Below are 20,408 nucleotides of genomic sequence, written 5' to 3' on the forward strand. Positions count from 1 at the left end.
CTTCTAGAAGTATTTTTACTGCACTCTACTTTTGAGTTTTACTTTAGTAATGCATACTTTCTTAATTTAGTTCCTAAAATACTAATATTTGCATTTTCTTCATTAACTGTTGTGTTTAACCGCTAAATGCTTTATTTTCTTCACTTTTTGTTGATTATAAACACATTTGTTTTTTGTTTAAACTTATCTGGACCGAACACACACGGGTGGCCGGGTCTGATAGAGCTAGACTCTAGCTCTATCTATCTCTAGCTGCTAGAGAGAGAGCGGGAGAGAGCGGGGGTTCCCTCCGCCTGAGCCAGCGCGCATGCGTGATTCCGTCGCTGTCAGCTTTTCTCCCCACGCGCTGGCAGGTCGGAATCAGACGGTTGGAGACTTTGGCAGCAAAACACAGACCGTGGACCCGGGAATCGGTATTTTTCCCTGTTTCTGGCTCGTTTGAAGGGTTAAAACCAGGAGACATTCATTCCGGTAGGTTTATTTTGTGTTTTAACGTCTGTTAACATTTGATATGTTATTTAAAAACATTGATGTTTGGTGACACTGAGGAAATGTGCAGGTGTATAACTTTATATTTGATCAATTGCTAGCTTATTTGACAACAATAACCGTAATTTATTAAACATATACTTTATGTTTTTAAACACTTTCGAGTTTGTATTTTAGTTTAACTTTAATTAAAAAAAATAATAATCAGCTTCTTTTTGTATTTTCACTTTATCTTCACTTCCTATCAGTTTTGTGTTGCATGTTATTGTGATGATATAATTATAGCGCATCTACATACATTATTACAGTTTAATGACAGAGGCGTCTTTAGGGTCCTGAACCTCTGGGGCCCGAGCCCAGCCTGGACATAATATTCAGTTTATTTAATGCTGAAATAGTAGCTGTACTATGTTTTGTTTGGGATTTTTCATGTGAGTTCAACAAAAATTAGTACAATCTTTTTTTCTTTGCTGTATTATTAGCAGGTTGGTTACAATAATAAAATTGTAAAACTTTGACATTGAGGACAAATAAATTAGATTCTGACAATAGTTTGTATGGAGCTAAATTGGGGCCTTAAAGGTTCTTTCAAAAAAGAAAGAAGGAATCTGAAAAATACATTTTGAAACTTAAAATCAACTATTTAGTCTGAAAAGCGGTTTGAATTTCCGAGATCTAATTGTTTAAGCTTTAAAGCACCTATTGTTTAAACCAATAAACGTTTGGCAAAGGAGGTTGTAATCTTTCAAAGTAGAAGTCTTTATCTATCCATCCATTCATCCATACATTCATCCATCCATCCAGACTAATCATTGATGGATTGTTGCTCCAGTGATAGACCAAATCATTCTTATAGAAAGTGTTCCTGCCATCCCATGGTCACCAGTTTGTGCCCAGTTCTCCTCCCAGTCCTCCCAGTAAGCTCCTTGCCTGGCTCAGCGCTCCAGCTTGACCCCCTGACCCTCCTGTGGCCGCGGCGACAACACTTAAGGGGGGAGGAGGGGGGGATGACATTTTAGAAATGGGATGCTGTTTGGGGGTGTCTGTCCCCGTTGCCACGGTAACCCCAGAGACCAGCGGATGCTCAGCCAGCTCCTTTTGCTTGGCAGTAATCATCTTGTTTCCCTCCATCGCAGAACAGAGCTGAGAAAACAACTTAGCAGGGATTTGCTTTCATTTAGCTGTTTTTCTATTATCAGAGTCCCATGATGCCGTTCAGCAGGCGGCTTGGATGTTTGCCTGGTTTCCGTCCAGTTGGGGGGTCCAGGTCCAACCCAGAGCTTCTTAAACACATGCCTTTGGTGCTGGTTGGCTGTGAAACGAGGCAGATGCTTTCTCCTCCTCCTCAGGGAGTTTACCTGCTGCTGTGGAAGTTTGGATGTTTGTCAGAAAGTTTGCTGCTTGCAGCAGAACTCCATGTTGATGTTTTCCTTCTTTATGGAAGTGAGAGAACGTCATTCTTAATTTATGGTGTGTCTTTGGATGGTTTTCTCTGTTTGGACTCTTTCTTCACCAATAAATAAAATGTGGATGTTTGTTTGTGGAAATAATCGCACTGCTGATGAAAATAATAATTAGGTGTTAAACTTTGGTGATAAGTTGTTTTAATAAATCACAGGTTGGTTTGTCTCCTCACCTTCTCGGCCCATTCAGTCGATATTAGTTGGTACTTTAGTTGGTTTTTGGATGGTAAAATGTCATTTATTCACAAATTGTTTTGTAAGTAGATAGATTTATGATTGTTATTGTTGTTGGCATTTATTAATTATATTAATCTGAAATGGATTTATTTCATTGCCAGCAGGTGCAGAGTGAATTTTTGGTTTTGTGTTTCCTGTTTGTATTGTCGGATTTTTATTTTTTTAGATATTCTCTCTTTATTTGTATAAATGTTGTGGATGAATATATCAAGTATTTCTTGGTTGATTCTGTTAACGTTATTTGATGCATTTGATGCCAATCTGACACAAATGATCATCTGTTTGTGTTTTTCTGGTTGATCATGTTTTACTGTAGATTCTGTAGTATTTACAGATAATTTGTGAATGGTCTCATAAATAGTCATGAGCAACAGCTGTATAAATACTTGTCTGTATTTCTTTTAGGGCTGCAACTATTGATTATTATAGTAATTGATTATCCACATTTAAAAAATTGTCACTTTCTACATATTATTACAGAATTAGAACCAGGTGAAGCAAAAATTGATAAAAGACAATTTTATCAATTTTTTGAGTTCTGGGTTGAACACATTTATAGACCAAGAAGTTTTTTAATCTTATGCAAAATATTCATATTTTCTGTATAGTTTTGTCTTCAATACTGCTCTGATTCTGCAATAGTGGCTAATGAACTACACTGTAAATGCATCAGGATTAACCAAAAGACTATTTTTCATTTGACGATTCTCAATTTGTCCTGCTAAAAACAATCAAAGGCAAACAAAGTTAAAATGACTTAACTACGCTAATGTTGTTAATTAATACAAACAATAAATACAAAACAAGGAAACTACAACACGTGTATCATAAAATGTTTAAGAAGTAATTAAAACTGGTGACCAGAAAACATGCAAGTGAATTTTTTGCAGGTTTCTGGAAAAAATAAATCATATTTACATCTGCACATGATAAAAAAAATCAGTGTTATGAATTCAATGTCTAAAATGTCTTCTTCACCATTAGTTTATGTTTTTATATTTAAATATTTCCACCAATCAAGGAAGTTTGTGATTAATTTCTGGGCTTTAAATCCGTCCCTTCACATCTCTGAACCGTTTCTGCAGCGCTCCGATTCCCCGTTTGGAAATCTGTCACAAACAGTGTGGGAGCAGTAATCTGTCAGAGCGCTCAGCAACAAACAGCCGCCATAAAAACCTAGAGAAAATTTTAAAAGATGTTAAAGATCGCTATGACTCAGTGTCTGAAAAAAAAACACTTTTTTTGCATCCCTTCCTACAAACATCCTAAAAATGTTGAGAAAAATGTAAAATTGAAAATAATTATTGGTTCAAAGCGTGAAAATGTAGTAAAACAAAACCAAAAAGCAGTTATTGACATTTATTGTAAGAAATTGGAAGAAAATGTTCAGTCAGGGGATTAATTTACAGAAGAACTGAACGTTCCCGTTTGTAAAATCTTGTAAAAACGGTTCATTTATCATTCATTTGTTGGATAAAAGATTTGTCTTTTATCTGAATTGTTTCTATTCATCTGCAGGTTAGGAATACATTAAAGATTTAACAAAACCACCAATAACAACATATTCCTCCCAAAAATGTGTTCCAGATTAAAAATTTTTAATCATATTGCATCAATTTATTATTGGAAACATGAATTATTATGTTATTTTTGTTTTTTAATTCAGAGCTGAGGTTCACCAACACTTTGACCGGCTGTTTTTAGAACAGCGTGTAACTTTTCCTCACACATTTTACAACAATTATTAACTTTTCTTTCATGCATATAAGCTGCAACGCCTTGCAGAGAAGTGTTACAACCGAGCAGAGATCATGTTTGACTTCAGATAATAGAATAAAGCTGTTTACATAAAACTCTCCCTCTGATCCGTTTGAGTTTTTCACTTTTAATTTATCAGCAGCACAGAGAAACCTTGAGTTCTCATCATTTCCAGATGAGCTGCTTGTATTTTAATAACGTCCCACAGATCAGATTGTCTCTCTGACTGCGTTACGGTGGATCACATAATGACTTGTGTGCTTTTCTTCGTCCTCCTTTGTGCCAAACAGAAGAAGTCAGATTCATTTTTAGTGTCAATATTTGTCCTCGTTTTGTTTCTCAAACAGGTTTTTATGAACCGTGTTTGTTTTGCCGTACACTTTCACATCCCTGAGGAGTGGTGACCAAATTCAGAGCTCACATTGTTATCCTTTTATTCAGCTAACGTTGCAGCTGCATGAACAAATACAGGATTTAACCTCTACCAGCCTCTAACATGGCATATTAGGGGCACTCAGATAAAAACAGAGTTAATATAGAAAAACAAGAAAATTTCTGAGCTTGAAAAGTTGAAAATTGGCTAGAAAAATTAATCTACATTTTCTAGAAAAAAATATGGAATTTCTTTCCAAAAATGTTTAATTTCTGAGCTTCAAAATGCTAGTAAATAAGTAAAAAATCAAAGGTCAAAAATTTGCCAGGAAAAAAATCTAAAATTTTGATGTTATTATCAGAAATTGTTAATAAAAACCTAAGAAACATTTGAGTTTAAAAAGTTGAAAATTTGCCAGAAAAAAATAAATCAATTTGAGGTTAATCCCAAAGATTCTTGAGCTTCTTGAGTTTCTAAAGTGAAAAATGAAGGTTTTTTTTTTAAGTAAATCACTTTAAGCTGCCTTGTTGCTCTAAAATAAACTTGATTTCTGCGACACAAAACGAGTTTGGACTTTTAAACTCCAGTTAAATTTTATTCTCTCTGCATATTATTTACCAACACTCTGTGAGTGCGCCCAGTCGATGTTCATGTGACGAAGAGGAGGAGGAGGAGGAGGAAGGGGTCGGTCACTCATTCACCCATCCTGCCTCCTTCGCCATCGAGGTCGCTGCTGCAGGAATGCGGAGCGAGTGACGGACGGATGCGTGGATCATAACTGGGTCGGGTGAAGTGAGGTTTTGTTTTCTGAATGAGCGCAGTGTGGCCCAGTGGATTTCCCAGCATGCCTCTGGGGCTGAGGCCACCAGCACTGGGTTGTAACCAGTTTGTGAAACAGAGCTGCAGAAATTTGAATCTTTGACATTTAGATCAGGAGTCTGAGGCGTTTGGATAGATATCGTTTTTCACTTGTGATCTTTTGTTCTAAATCTTTTGGTATTTTGGTGTCATATTATGTCTGTAATATTTGGGTTCATGTCTTTTTGTTTCAGTACATTTTTTATTCCTTCCTTTGGTCTTGAGTTCATTTATTTTATGTTTTTGTGTCTCTGTGGTTGTTGTGCATCATATTGTGCTGGTTTATTTATCTACTTTTTCCTTTTTCCCCACATGATACTTTAGTAGCTTTGTTTTTATTTTCATGTCTCCGATTATTTTAGTAATCAATCAATTGATTATTCTGAGAATTAATTGATTAATCAACTAAAAATAACTTGGCACATTCTAAAGGCCTTTTATTTAACCACATAAGATTTTTTCTTAACAGTTTTTTGTGTACGTCTCTTTGCAGTAACATGCACTAATGGTGGCTTGTGAATGTTTATGTTATATTTTGTTTTCTTATGTTTTGTGGGGTTTTCTGTTTATATCTTTTGTGCTTTTGTTGCATTTTTCCCTAACCCTTTCAATATTTTGTGTTTATTTGGATGTTGACTAAAATAAAAGCAACTCTGGATGGTAATAGTAGTTGTGAGGCTGCAGAAAATTATCAAAATGATGTTTCTGAAAATGTGTACGTAGTTTAATCTAAATGCGGTTCAACAAAGCATTAGAGATGTAAAATTTATTGATATTTGTCATTATCTTCCATATCAGACATGCATGCTTGGCTAATAAGTATTGTATTTAAAACATATGATGTTATAACTTTCAATTAGTTGTTTTATTCCCACATTTCTAAGCTTGTATTTGTTGATTCTGATGTTGTTTCGTAACTGAACTCCCCATCATGGCTGGAACCTTGTTTATTTTCATAATTTGAGGCCAAAACTGATGATTTTCCCGGGTCGGCGTCGGCGCTGCCCAGCTGTAAACCTTTATTCTGCTTCCCTTTGAAGACAGGCGGATGAAAGATGTGAGGAAAAAGACGGAGGCAGCTGTGATGTTAGCGTAGCTTTCACACACACACACACACACACACACACAATCACACACACGCTAACTGTGACCCTGTTTTTGTTGTGCGCCACATAAACAAACTGTCATTGTTTGCTACGCGGTCTGTTTCCACGGCAATCAGCGGGGCAATGACCTGCAACCAGAGCAACACATGGCATCCCTGGCATCTCCTGCACTCTGGACCACCAGCATTATCATACAGAATATCAGTCAGTGATGGTTAACTGATAACATTTCATAGTGATGGAAGTGAAACTATCAGAGGGGAAAGTTCAGGTTGAGCCGTTTGGAGGTGAACTTGGTGAGGCTCATGTCCATTAATGTGTTGAAGGTAGAAATGGAGACGGTTGTTGTGGCAGAGGAAGTGTTTTTGTGTTTTTGATCCGCTGCCAAAAACACAAAGAAATGAGCCATTTTATAAAAAAGAAACAACACCACTTTGTAGTCTGAAATAAAATGTGATTTTAAGCTATTTTTTCACTTTTCTGAAAAGAAAACGATATGAAGTGAAAAATTAGTTGCATCCTAATATCTGGGAAAATAAACTGTTTATTATAATTAAAAACAATTACCATCATGTTTAAATCCCAACAGGAAGTAGTGCTTTTAATTTACTGATTGGTTTTAGTTTTGCGCTACACTGCCCCCTAGGGGTTTGGCATGTTTAAAACAACTTTCAGGGTCGGATTTGTATGGATGAAAACTTTTGTGAAAACTACTCCATGTGACGATACCATTTTCTTTTTTTAGAAAACATTTTCAGATAGTAACTGTTATCTTTACATTTTTTTCTTATTTCCAGGTAAAGATTGACTCACAGCTGTGGTGAAAATGGTCAATTAGAGGACAGAGAATTAGTGAAAAAGTAACCAAAGTCCAAAAATAACACTTTGTTAGGTTCAGGAAGGAATGCGGATGTTAAAATAACAGCAGGAGAAAGCAGCAGCAGTTGGGTCGGGTCGCTGGTTCTCACACACTGGGTGGTTCCGGTTGTTAGCACGATTGAGCAGAAAATTTGATGGAAGGATTCAGGCAATCAGAGATGTGAGATTAGCTTATGTAACGTCGCTGTCGTCTTTAATTCACCAGCAGGAAGTGGAAATATTTGTTGACGTGAATCCAGAACTTCACACGGTGATTTCCTCCCTTAGTGAGCATTAAATTATTAAACCCTGCTGGACGTTGGCCATATTTGGACTTCCTGTCACAACTCTGCAGCCGTTTGGTGGAGTCAACAAGGCAGCTGTTACTGCTGAGATCAGGTCTTCATTAACCTTTGAGCAGCAGGAGGTTTGATGAGAAAAACCTCAAATCAGAGGAGAAAAGGAGTTTTCACCAGTAGAAAAACAAGATTTAAAAAGAAAATAATTAAAGCTGCAAAAATACAAGTTTAATTTGGTTAAATTTAACTACATGATTACAAAGAGACGTTCATATGAAAAAAAAATCATCCGTCTTTTTGTAGATTCTGTCTTCATATCCTGACTGCTACATTTTTTATTTATAGTGATTTTTTAATATTTACTGGTTTAAAATGGGAAAATACAGAATATTCTGGGGATTTGAGTCCAGAATGACTGAAAACCTGCAGACAAAATGTCTAGAAACTCTAGTGTTTGTTGTGTCAGTTTCATTGGTCATCACCAGTTTAACAGGATTAAAAAAGAAATCAATAATATAAAACTGAGATAACATTGTTCTAGTAGATTCATCCAAACAGTAATAAAGTTTCTAAACGTAGCAGCGTGAAATTTAAAACGGGCTACATGAGACCAAACCACCAAACTAAAAACTTTTATCATCCAGCTTTTACTAGAAAGATAACAACGATAAATCATTCAAATTGAAATGATTACATTTGCTTTAATTTATCATGTGATTAGTTGATTAGTTGATTAGTTGATTAATTGATTATTGCGACAGTATTGCTAACACAAATTCAGTCAGACGTCTTCAACATCCAAGGTTCAATGACGTTGTTTTCTACGTGTTTATTTTTGTTTCTCTTCAACTTTTCTTTCCAGACAACTGATCTTCACCCGCTGATGTTTCGAATGATTCTTCTCCACTGTTACCATGGTTACCCGTGATCCTGGTGACCCTTCAGTCTGCTCCCGTCCAATCAGACGTGGCGATGCACGTCATGGGCAGCGTCTCCCCGGCCAACGACATCCAGGGGTTTTCCTTCCAGGAGGACGCAGCCGTCGCTGAGGCCATGTCTCCGCCGTCCGCGCTCAGATTTTCACACAACACTAAAAATGGAGCCCAACTCGTAGAAAACCTTCCTCCTGCTGCTCCTCCTCCTCCTCCTGCTCCTCCTCCTCCACCGCCGCCTCCTCCTCTGCTGCCTGCAGATAATCCAGGTGGGATGAAGAAGAAGAAGAGGGTGAGGAGTTTCTTCTGGAAAACGATTCCAGCGGAGCAGGTAGACTGTAAAACACAATCAGTGGACTTTACTTCAAAATTTACACAAACTTATACTGTGCAACATGTAAAAACAAATTAAGTTGTTCAGTTTATGTATTACAAACCTAAAATAATGAGAGAAGTTGTTTTTTGTACATAAACTAAATAGCAAAGACATCTTGATGAGTTATATTTGTAGCTTTTATAAAAATATGTTTTTTTTATTTGTTAAAATTATCTCCATGTTGTGACAGTTTGTTATAAGACAGATAATTTCTGAAAAGATCGATCTCCTTGACTCTGGGCTACTATTCCTGTCTGAAGAAATACACAAAAACAACCAATCAGATCCACTAGGTGCTGTCAATCATCCTCATGTACTTGCTACTAAATGTGCTAATGGCTAATACCATTACAGGAGAACCGTTTATCTGCTGTCAACCACTAACCTTTTATAATCTAAATCCTCACCACGTTCAAAAATTAAACTTTTTACCAAACATTTTTTATCCATCAGTTGACGGCGCCTGTTAAAGATGAGTGCAAACAATAAGCTGATAAGAACTCATGCTTGAGAACAAACAGTTGAATCTTTGCTTCAGGTCAAAGGTCACGCCAACCTCTGGACTCAGGGTCCAGTCCAGCAGGAGTTCCAGATTGATGTCCAGAAAATCGAGGAGCTTTTCACGCAGAGCGACGGCCCGCCGGTTTCCACGCCGACCAGAGGAGGAAAGACCCGACTGTCGTTCAGGGAGGCCAAAGACGAGGTTCTGGTTCTGGTTCTGGTTCTGATGCCTGTTGGTCGACACTTTGGACCCGGACTCTGACCATCTCTTTGTTTACACCAGGTCTCCATCCTCGACTCGAAGCGAGGGCTGAACATCGCAATCTTCCTCAAACAGTTCAAAAGGTAAATAAATGGAAATATTTATTTTTAATTAGTGGAGAAACTCAATTATAAATTATAATCAGGTTGTCAGGTTCTGTAACAAATAGTTCTCAAGTTCTAGGAACTTTGTAATTGACAGCCATCTTGGTAGGCAGTTGCTATGGAGTTGCTATGACAACAGTAAACAGGCTAAATTAATTGATACAATGACGCCATTTTGAACATTTGAACATTTAGTACCAAAGAGATAATTCAAAGTCCTTCCTGGCCCTTTTGCCTGTTTTTCCTGTCTAAGCTGAGAGATTAATATTTATTGAAACTTAATTTTGGTTGCAGAGCCTTTATAATCCGTTTTAGTCACTGTTGTTTCAGTTGTTTTCTTTATTTTCTTAATTTTAAATGTTTTCAACTTCCAGTGTTAAATGTTCTTCAGAAGTGAAAGTTTGTTGTAATTAATTGACCTGTCTGCACCAGCGCTAAAGGCTTTTATACAAATAATTTCTTGATTTTAATCAACTCCTGGGGCCTTTAAGGTAAATAAATAAATCCAACAAAAACACCTTTCAGATCATTTAAAGCTTCAAGTCTTTGATGGTAAGGAAATAAAACCATTAAACTGTCTTTAATACATGTGTGTTTTTTCTGTAGGGGAAAAAACAGTTAGTTTGTGAGTTGGAGTCATGCACTGAGCTGAAGCTGGTATATTTATGATCTCTGTCCAGGGTGACTGGGACTCAGGAGGAGCGTGACGCGTCTCCTCACGCTACTCCTGAGGTGTTGTGGGTAAAAGCAGAGGCCATGATGCTTCTCTGCTATGCAGGAATGCAAACAGGTTGAACGTTAACGACACGTCAGAGATTTGGTTCAAACTGAAACAAAAGTCACAGAATGAGACCAGTTATCACAGCGAGGGATGAAATACAAAAACAAAGACTCTAAATGTTTCTTCCTAAATTTATTTGGAGGCCAGGATTACAACAGAAAGAGAAAACCACAAAAAAACTACAAATGCATCCAACAGGAGACATAAAACTAACCAGCATTTGCTAACTTATGCTAGCTAATCCTGTCGCAATAAGAAATAAATCCATTAATCAGAAAAAAATTAAAACAAGCTCAATAATTTCCATTTGCACAATTTATAGTTTTTCTCTTTCTTCTCTCTCTGGATGATAAAAGTTGCCAATCTGGTGATTTGGTCTCAACCAGCCTTTAGTTTGAAGGATAATTTTGTTTACAGAGACTTCATAATTTATTTTATTTGTTGCTCATTTTGGAAATTTAAAATGTTCCTTCCAATTTAAATGTATTGATCTTTGGAATCAATTCTGAGTTATTTTTGCATTATTATACTGTTGTCATGAAAATGGTCTAAAACAATAAAATTACTGCGATAAAATATAATTTATCAGTAACTTCTGGGACAATTTAGCATCCAGAAACTTTATCAAAACATTAATTTTCACATTTTTTTTGTTAGAAAGCAGAACAACTTCAAAACTTACAGAACAGCTGCAGATTCTTCCACTTTTATTAACCTTAAACTCTTCTCTTATAAAACATCAATTACAGTAGTTAAATATGTTTGTGTTGTAATTTTGGCTGAGAATGAAACATTTCCTCAAAAACAAATCTTTAATTTTCGTTTCTTTAGCTTCATGTCCAGGTTGTTGGTTTGGACCTGGAGGAAAACGGGTCACAGCGTGTTCTGATCGTCTTTATGATGCTTAGAAAACACCAGAACATATGAGGGAGGCGCTCTGACCAATAATTATTTTACACTGATATAAATAGTCATATTAAACTGTGCAAAAGTTTTAATTCATTTCTTCTATTTGACTCCAGATGAACTTGTTTTAGATCTGAGTTTGGTTTATTTTTATTTTTTTACGACTGATTAACACTGACCCAAGTGTCATTTTAACACATTTGGAGTGTAATTTAGCTGTTGATTAGATAAAGCATTTTCCCCTGCAGGTCCAATCAGACGCTGGTGGATGAGATTCGCCATGGCAACAGCGAATCATTTGGGGCGGAGCCTCTGAGAGAGCTGCTGAAGCTGCTTCCAGAAAAAGACGAGGTGAAATATTTCATCTGACGTCTGAAACACAAACCTGCTCACTTACAGAGAGAAATATGATTGTTTTATTTATTCATAAGAGTTTTGTTTTGATTAAACTCTGTTTCTGTTCCTCTGAAGGTGAAGAAGCTGACGGCGTACCGAGGCGACGTCTCCAAGCTCTCATTGGCCGATTCCTTCATTTATCTGCTGACTCACCTGCCCAGGTGAGCTCACTGCTTTATCAACACATTTCACAAACTCAGAACCAGCAAAACCTTTTAGCTAAACATGCTAACATTCAGAATTAATCTGTCAAGCTTACACGCACCTTTAAATAAGATGTTTTTTAAAGTTGATGTTAGTAATCAGATTAGACAATAAAAACTGTTTCAGTCAGCAAACTAATCACAAAACACCAAAACATTACCAAGCATTTTTAGTCAAATATGTTAGCTCACTTAAAATAAAACAAAACAAATTAATAAGCAACTTTTCAGCAAGATAGAGAAGTTTGTCTTAAGTGAATAATTCCTTAATGATGAAAAAGTACTAGTTCACTTCCAACATGGGAAAATGTCTTATTATATGTGAAAATAATACTTTTTCTGCAATTTTGAGAAATTATTGACTTCAAACAAGCTCCTTGCTGAAAGGTTATTTGTAAGTTACTGTGATCTTTTTTCAAGTGTGCTAAGATATTTACACTAGAAACTAAAATAAAGTGTTTGTGTTTTTGCAGTGTAAAAAGCCGAACTGAAAAGAAAATCTGAATTACTTTAAAAAGTTGCCAAGAAATAGACAGAAATATTTAAAAAAAAGCAGTAAAGTGAAAATGAAAGCAGATTCACGTACAGATATAAATAAAATCAAATAAACAAGATTTAAATTCTGCTGCTGAAAACGTTGATGCTGGTGTTACAACCAGCTCACATTCTTCTGTTTCTTTCATTATTATGACGCCATCAATCCATCCATCAATATAAATATACATTATTATCAATATATAATGTCATATTTGACATTATAATGTGAAATGTACCTTTAAATATCTGTAAGTATCCATGTCTCTGATATCCGATTGTAGTTACTCGGTCCGCATCGAGTCCATGCTGTTAAAGGAGGAGTTTCCTGCTTCCTGCGACGCCATGAAGAGAGATTTTAAAATCCTTCGCTCTGCAACCAAAGGTAGCAAACATTTTACTCTGAAATACCTGAAATATTTAAATTCTGTTGGTTTGATTTATTCTGTCTTTAACTTTTAACATTATAGAAGAAAAACATGATAGTTTATTCTACTTTTCCTGAACTCTAATGGCATCATGTTCCTTCAGTTATTTATGTTTAGAAGAATTTTACACATAAAACACATAAAAACTGTGCATAATTGTTCAGCTAGTGGAGAATTATTAATATTTTTAGAGTTTTTCTGAAACTAAAAATCTGATTTTATTTCACTTGAATTCAGATGTCAAAGAGTTAATAATTTGCAGAAACACTTTTTGCTGCAGTTGCAAGAAATAATTTTCAATTTAAGCACCATTCATCATCCTGAACTCTTTTATGATCTGTTACAGAAAATTAGGATTTTAAAGGATTAAAATGACGGATAATTAGACAGATTAATAAATCATGACAATAATTTTCAAAGTGGCAGTGCAGGGTACATTTTAAAGATTCCCTTTGAATGTTTTCCTTCCACTAAACTTTCTGCAGTGATTTTTGTGTTTTTATGAGTGAATGCCACAAAAAATGTGAATCTGAAGACAGATATTTGACAGCTGACGACTCAGTTTCTACTAAAGATAAAACAGCAGAGCGACGCTGAAGAAGCTCACCTGATGTCTTCAGATTCTGTGCAGATGTGCAGAGCGATACGTCATCCTAACACGTTGATTATTTTTAGAAGTGTGTGTGTGAATCTCTGCCTGAGCTGCTAACAAAGCGCTGCCACTGTTAGCTCTCTCTCTCTCTCTTTAACGACACATTTCCTCCCTCCTTTCGTTTTCCTCCCATCCAGAGTTAATGTGCTGTACGGAGCTCCACGCTGTTCTGCACTTGGTGCTGCAGGCCGGAAACATCCTCAATGCTGTGAGTGTCGAATAAAAAACTATTTATAATTAATTAGAAAACCAGCTACAGATTGTTGACTCTGTCTGGCTAATGTCACAGAAAACAGTTTAAAACTGGTTTTTGTTCAGTTTCCATCTCTGGTGCAGAAAACTGCGACATCAGAAAGCTCCCTGCAGCTCAGGATTTTTTTTTATAAGGAACAGATGTTCACTTATTTCCAGGATCATCAGGGAGTGCTAGACTCAAACCGTATCATTATCCCTTATTGTTCACATTGTCAAACTGGAAACTTCGCCTTCACATGCTGTACAAATTACACAGAGGCAGCAGAAACCTTTCATGTTCTGCCTTTAAAACATTTAAATATGTTTATAATCTTTACCTTCAGCCTTTCTCTCATGCGAACTGCTCATATTTCTGACCAAAACCTATTTTATGCAGTTCTTATTTGGTATTACAAGGCTTTAAAACCAAATCTGTTGATATGTGAAGTTGACAGACGAGGGACGTCAAATTACCATAACAATGCAGCGACAGCAAACCACAAACAATAACGGACTGAAATAGACAGCGACAAAAAAAGAGACATGGACTGACAGCAGGAAAATCTGTGTGAAAAAATTCATAAAACATAGAAAACAAAAAGAGCATCAAACCCTTCAAACGTCATCCAGTTTGACACAATAAAACTTCAAATCTGAGTGTTTAACTTAAAGTAGTGCATTATTGTGAAGCTAAATGTATTTTTAAAATATATCTTTAGTGATATTTAGTGACATTTCTGTGTTTTTGCAGTTTGAATTCTAAAGTTCTTCCAGTGAGAGAACAGACTTTAAAATACTTTATTTAGTTTATAAATCACTGAAAGGATCTGCTGCTGTTGCTCTGGTTCTGGTTCTGCTCTGCATCCAGAACCAGAACTGAACTTGGAGAAGCAGCATTCAGCTTCTATGCACCACAAATCTGGAACCAATTTCCAGAAAACTGTTTTAAATTGGGGCTGAAAACCCGTGTTAACTGGATCATCATTAGTTTTAGTCTGGATGATACCAGTGGTGAGGTTTGGGCTGGAAGCTGCTCCAGTTGTTGCTAACTGCTGTGTTCTGCAGGGAGGTTCTGCAGGAAACGCCGTGGGCTTCAAGCTGTCCTCCCTCCTGTCGCTTGCAGACACCAAGTCCAACAAACCGGGGATGAACCTGCTGCACTTCGTGGCTCTGGTCAGTGAAGATGAGGGATAAACACAAACCAACTTCAAACATGTTCTTTTAACTCAAACATTACGATTTTCTCTTCAACTTAAAATCTAAACTTTTTTTCTGTTTTGTTCTAAATATTGCTTATTGTTTCTTTCTGACCAGAGTTCAGGTAAAGTTGAGATTTTAATTTTTTCTTCAGGAAGCTCAGAAAAAAGACCAAAAGCTGCTGGAGTTTCCTCTGAAACTGAGTCACATCCAGGCTGCATCCAGGTGAGTCGGCGCTTCAAAGGGTCTCAAATACAGCTGAGGGTCAGGACTTACACTGCAAAAACACAAAATCTGACCAAGTGCTGTTGTTTCGTTTCTAGTGCAAATATCTTAATACACTTGCAGATATAGGAGTTTGTTTTAGGTCAATAAATCCTTAATATTGATGAACAAGTACTAGTTCTATTGTCAAGTGACCTGTAACTTGTCCAGGTTACAAATAATCTGCCCAAGGATCTGAAAGGATCTTTTCATTAATATTTTAGGGACTTGTTGATTTAAAACAAGCTGCTACATCTTGTTGAAAAGTTACCTGTAAGTTTGTTTTGTTTTATTTTAAGTGAACTAAAATATTTGCACTAGAACATAAACTAAAAATACTTAATTTTGTGTTTTTTCAGTGCATAAATAAAAGATATAGATCAAAAACGTTTTTACAATATCTTATAAGACGGCGCCCCCTGCTGACTTTGGTTGGCAAAGTTTTTTCTACAAAGCCAAATCACGTTCCTCAAATTAAACTGAAATAATTGCATTGAAATAGGAAAAACCTATTCATATTGTGTCTCTTTTGTTAGGATCTCCATGGAAACGCTGGATGCTGAACTGCAGCTGCTGACGTCTCGCACGCGCTCAGTAGAGGAGAGCATCCAGAAAGACACAGAGCTGCTGCAGCAGCTGGACAGTTTCCTCCAGGTAAAACAAAGTTTCACATCATTTTTCAGGTCGATTCATTTCTGCATTTATTTTCACTCAATGACTCAGAATGCAGGTAAAACTAGCTGTAAACATATCACAAAAAAATCTATTTAATAGTTGTAATTAATTGATAAGCACCATAAAAATTCAAACTTGGCTTTTTGAAACACTTTCCTTCCTTCTTATTCCATTTTCCATATTTTAGCAGCTCAAGACTCAGATTTGGTTTTATGGATTAGAAATAAAAAAACAACAACAAATAGAGCAATGGGAACAAGGAGAAGAAAACATTTTTGAATAACTAAAGTTAATCAAGACTTTTTTAGAGAAAGATGCTCATGTCTGACAGGATTATAGGATTAGTCAAAGTAAGATAATTGATAACACTTTATTTTAAGGGGTGTGCATAAGACTGACATGAAGGAGTCTTCATGAACGGCCACAACTTTTATTGCAAAGTTGCATTAAAACTTGCAGTTAAGGTTCATTAAAAGTGTCATGTAACCCCTTCAAATAAAGTGTTACTAAATAATAAAATAAAATCCATGAAACTAGAACCATTAAACATCCTGCAGTAGAACCAGCCTGTAACGGTTTGTGTCGTTGCGTCTCAGAGCGCCACGGCGTCGTTGTGCTCGCTGCGCGGCGGCCAGCAGCAGCTGAAGAAGGAAGGCAGAGAGCTGATCGACTTCTTCTGCGAGGACAGAGACTCGTTCAGGCTGGACGACTGTTTCAGCATCTTCCAGACCTTCTGCACCAAGTTCACAAACGCTGCCAAGGTTTGTTCAAAAATTCTGTAAAACATAAGGGACGAAATTCAAGGGTTCATTCACACCAGCCATGTTTAGTCCGCTTTAATCAAACTCCAGTCCATTTGGGTAGAAAGTCCGGTCCGTTTGGGGAGGAATGAGCACGCAATCAACGAACAAATCAAACTAAAAGCCTTGGGTCTCAGTTTGGTTGAAGTGAACTCTGGTTTGGTTTGAATGCGTATGTGAACAACAAACAGATCAGTGATCGCTTCAAAAGCAGAAAGTGGACTACAATGCAGGGCATTCTGGGTAAATAGATCAGACATTTTGATCTTATTGCATCATTTGAAGAGTAAAGTCGAAGTTAAGTTATACCAGTTAATGTTAAGGACAAAATATTTTCTCATTTATGTGGAAAAAAGATCAAATGAAAATCAAATGAAGTTGGTTTTATAACCTGTTTTCTAAGTTTACGTTTGTCAGAACTTAGAGAGTCAGTTTGGGAACAGAGGAAACAGTTTGGTAAGAAGTGTTTTTCTGGCTCTTAAAGGAGAACAAGGAGAGAGAGGCGAAGGAGGCGGCTCGCCGTCAGCGGATGCACGAGGAGGAGCTGAAGAGACACTCATGGTCCGGAGGAGAGGAGGTAACAGAATCCCACTCTGGATTAAGATTATAAATACAATCCCAGTTCTCTGATTAGCACTTACTTTGTGTCTCACTGACTCCTAGATTGTTTTTCTGACAAATTATCCCTAACTTGCACACGAGGTCATGACTCATTAGATTTATGGGACAGAAATCTGACAACAGGAAAGAGAGGAAAAACTTTGATTGTCCAGTTGGTCAAAGTGGTGGACATTTTAGCTTAGCACCCAGTGGTACAGTTGTATATAGGCTTCTGTGAGAAGTGAAAAGATGTTTTTAAATGACCACTAAGTCCTGTAGTCATGGGACAAGGGTCTTGGCTCCTGCTGACGTAGACGTAAACAGGGCCAGCCAATCAGGAGGAGTGAGACACAAAACCAAACCCACGGACTTCCTGACCAGGTATTATGTTTCTCTTGTGTCATTGTGTTGTAGGTGACCGGAGCCCTCGGGTGGCGCTGCAGAAGTGAAACCGACATGTCAGCAGCAGCAAAGGATGATGTTGGACTTTTACTAGACCTTCTGAACCCAAAGTCACAGTCTCGCTCCTCTCTGAATACCAGGCACGTCGCTCGAGGACATTCGGGAAACTTCCAGCGAAGCCGAAACTCTCCATCCAGCTTGCCATCTCTCGTTGCAGAGCGGAAACTTAGCGCAATGTTGGAGAAATCCAACGACCTCAGAGTTCCTCGGCAGGGAGGAAAGGAAGACACGAAGAAACTTTTCCCACCAACCTCCTCTAAACTTGAGCCTGGAGGTTCAGGAATCTCCCCTACGAAAGTTTTAACCCACTCAGAGACCCCCATCAGAAGGAACCCAGAAAACATCAATGAAGCACGTAAAGATGAAGTTCCAGTCAAATCTACCTCTGATTCAAAGCAACAGTCTGAGCTCAACAACAGTGGGAATAACTCACCCGTTCCCAGTTTCAGCAGTGAAGAAAAACTCCCCAACAGTCCGACTGAGTCTCGTTTGAGGAATGAAACAGCTGATCAGACTGTCTGTAGCACCACTGCTGCTAAAGGAAACATGTCTGTGCTTTTAGAGAGATGCACCCTGGTGCCTGAGCTGAAGGTGTTTGACCGTACCACCACCACCCAGATGGGCGATGGCGACTCGTTGACCGCAGGTCAAGAAGAACAGGGAGCAGACAAACCTCAGAATAATTCCCAGGAGACTGAGAAGAACATCGAGGAACAAGAAGTCAAGGTGATTGTCTGGTGTGTGACAGGTGTGTGTGAAGCAGCCGGTGAAAACACACTTCTACACACAGGGAAGGATCAACAAGGAGGGAAGACTCAGGGAGAAAAGCAGCAAACTTCCTCTGCATTGTCCACTAATGAGAGTTCAGAAGCTCAGGCTGATGGTCAAACCACAGAGTCCGTCCCAATCAGCAGCCAACCAGTGCCTGTCTCCCGCCCTAATGACCCTGGATTACCTCCAATAATCCCTGCATCACCCAATCCAGAACCCACTCTGACTGCAGAGGCACCTGAAACAGCTAAAATGATGAACTCCACCGATCAGAGGACAGATGTGGCACCTGGCTCAGAGGAAACATCTGATAATACGAGCATAAACAAGAAGACTTTGAGGCAAAGGACAGTAGAAAGTTCTTCAACTGGTGGGAAAACAAAACCTGAAACTTCAACCAAAAACTCCACCAAGAAGTCCCTGAACTCCAGAACTGGAAATACTGGAGTGAAACCATCAAACACAACCTCTGCAGGCGGCAGATCGATCCGCACTCTCACCAGCTCCGAGAACCAGAACATGAGGCGAATTGTACCAATCACAAGGATCAACCTAGGTTCTTTGTCCAGAGATAAAAAACCTGAAAAGCCTCCAGCGAACACCCGCAGCTCCTCCAGAAACACTAGTCTGAACATCCCCTCCCCCCGACAAGGAGAGAAACCCAGAACTGCTCCAGCGTCCCAACGATCAGGCGCCACTAAGACCCCAGAGTCCAGAGAGCAGAACCAGGATCCAGAGGGCAGGCCATCCGTCCGGAAACCCCTAAAGAAACCCAAAACCCAAGCAGACGAGAAAATGTGTCTCTCCAAGCTTCGAGCTCTCAATCAGGTTGGAGGGGGCAGCTTCAGTGCTCCTGTCACGCCTCTACACAAATCCAGAATCCCGTCATCATCAGCGCTTCCGGGTTTCACCAGAAACACAGCATCTTCTTCTTTCAGAAGAACCAAACCTCCTCTGTCTCATTCCCCCAACACCGGTTCCCCTAAATCCTCCCCCAAGATCTCCTCATCCTCCTCCAGAGCCACAGATCTCCTGAACACCTCCTCCTCTTCCACTCTGAAGAAGTCTCAGAGCGCCAGATCCTCTGCGCTGTCACCGCTCCACAGCTCTCTGGCGCCCCCTAAAGGCCACAGGCGAAATGACAGCGGCAGCGACAAGTCAACCCATTCCAAAGACTGGAGCAAGGCCAGCAGACCGAGCTGGAGATAACAAGAGATGGGAACATAAACTCGTGGTTTTTGTTGTTCCTCTGATTCTGGAGGTCAAAGTGAACTGTGGAGCATTAAGGATTCTTCCTGAAACAAACATTGACCTTGCTGTTCAGAAATTGTTTCCTCCCTTCCTTCCTTCCAACATGTTGGAAGTAAAATGAAGAACCCTAAATATGTGTTCTTTCTACAATCACTACTAATGATGTACTTTAAAACCCCACAGGCGAAATATTCAGAGATGAAGAATAAGATGTTTTCTAACTGAGATATTTATGTAAACATGGCATTCATTGTTGAAGATTTATGAACTAAAACTGAAGATTTATGAACTACAACTAACTATAGAATTAGACTTTCTTGTCTTTTAAAGCTGATAGGCACCAAACAGTGTAAAGGGGAAAATATCCTATTGTCTCATTATGTTGATTAAAGTCAGTCCCAACATGTTTGCCTTTTAAACATGTTCATATGATCCTACATTTTAATGTCCGTTTCATTTTATCTCAATAAACGAGAAACTTTCTGTCTTCATTCAAGTGATTCAACATGCACGTTGGTGAAAACCTGAGTCTAAATATCTCCAGGTGGCAGAAATGTTCTTGTTGTGGAAGGATTTCTGTTAATGTACTCTTGCTACCCAGCAAGGGGAAGGACAGAGGAAGGAGAAACCCTGGCTGG

At 38.2% G+C, this 20,408-nt stretch overlaps 1 protein-coding gene across 2 annotated transcripts; it reads left to right on the top strand.

Annotated features, from left to right (window-relative positions):
* The first annotated feature begins 317 nt into the window (after window positions 1–317).
* On the top strand, window positions 318–20,266 carry LOC122820926 (FH2 domain-containing protein 1-like). 2 transcript variants are annotated; one of them, XM_044098639.1, is made up of 15 exons: window positions 318–471; window positions 8,304–8,704; window positions 9,288–9,452; window positions 9,534–9,595; window positions 11,552–11,654; window positions 11,775–11,860; window positions 12,721–12,821; window positions 13,654–13,724; window positions 14,816–14,923; window positions 15,102–15,172; window positions 15,748–15,865; window positions 16,483–16,647; window positions 17,171–17,263; window positions 17,701–19,191; window positions 19,225–20,266. In XM_044098639.1, exons 2-15 carry the CDS (start codon window positions 8,414–8,416, stop codon window positions 19,726–19,728), a joined length of 3,429 nt encoding a protein of 1,142 aa, XP_043954574.1. In that variant the 5' UTR covers window positions 318–471; window positions 8,304–8,413; the 3' UTR covers window positions 19,729–20,266. The 2 variants fall into 2 exon arrangements, with proteins under 2 accessions (XP_043954574.1, XP_043954573.1); XM_044098638.1 differs by having other exon boundaries at window positions 17,701–20,266.
* The last annotated feature ends 142 nt before the right edge of the window (window positions 20,267–20,408 follow it).

Source organism: Gambusia affinis, linkage group LG18 (assembly GCF_019740435.1).
Source record: "Gambusia affinis linkage group LG18, SWU_Gaff_1.0, whole genome shotgun sequence".
In the NCBI taxonomy this organism is placed as follows: domain Eukaryota; kingdom Metazoa; phylum Chordata; class Actinopteri; order Cyprinodontiformes; family Poeciliidae; genus Gambusia; species Gambusia affinis.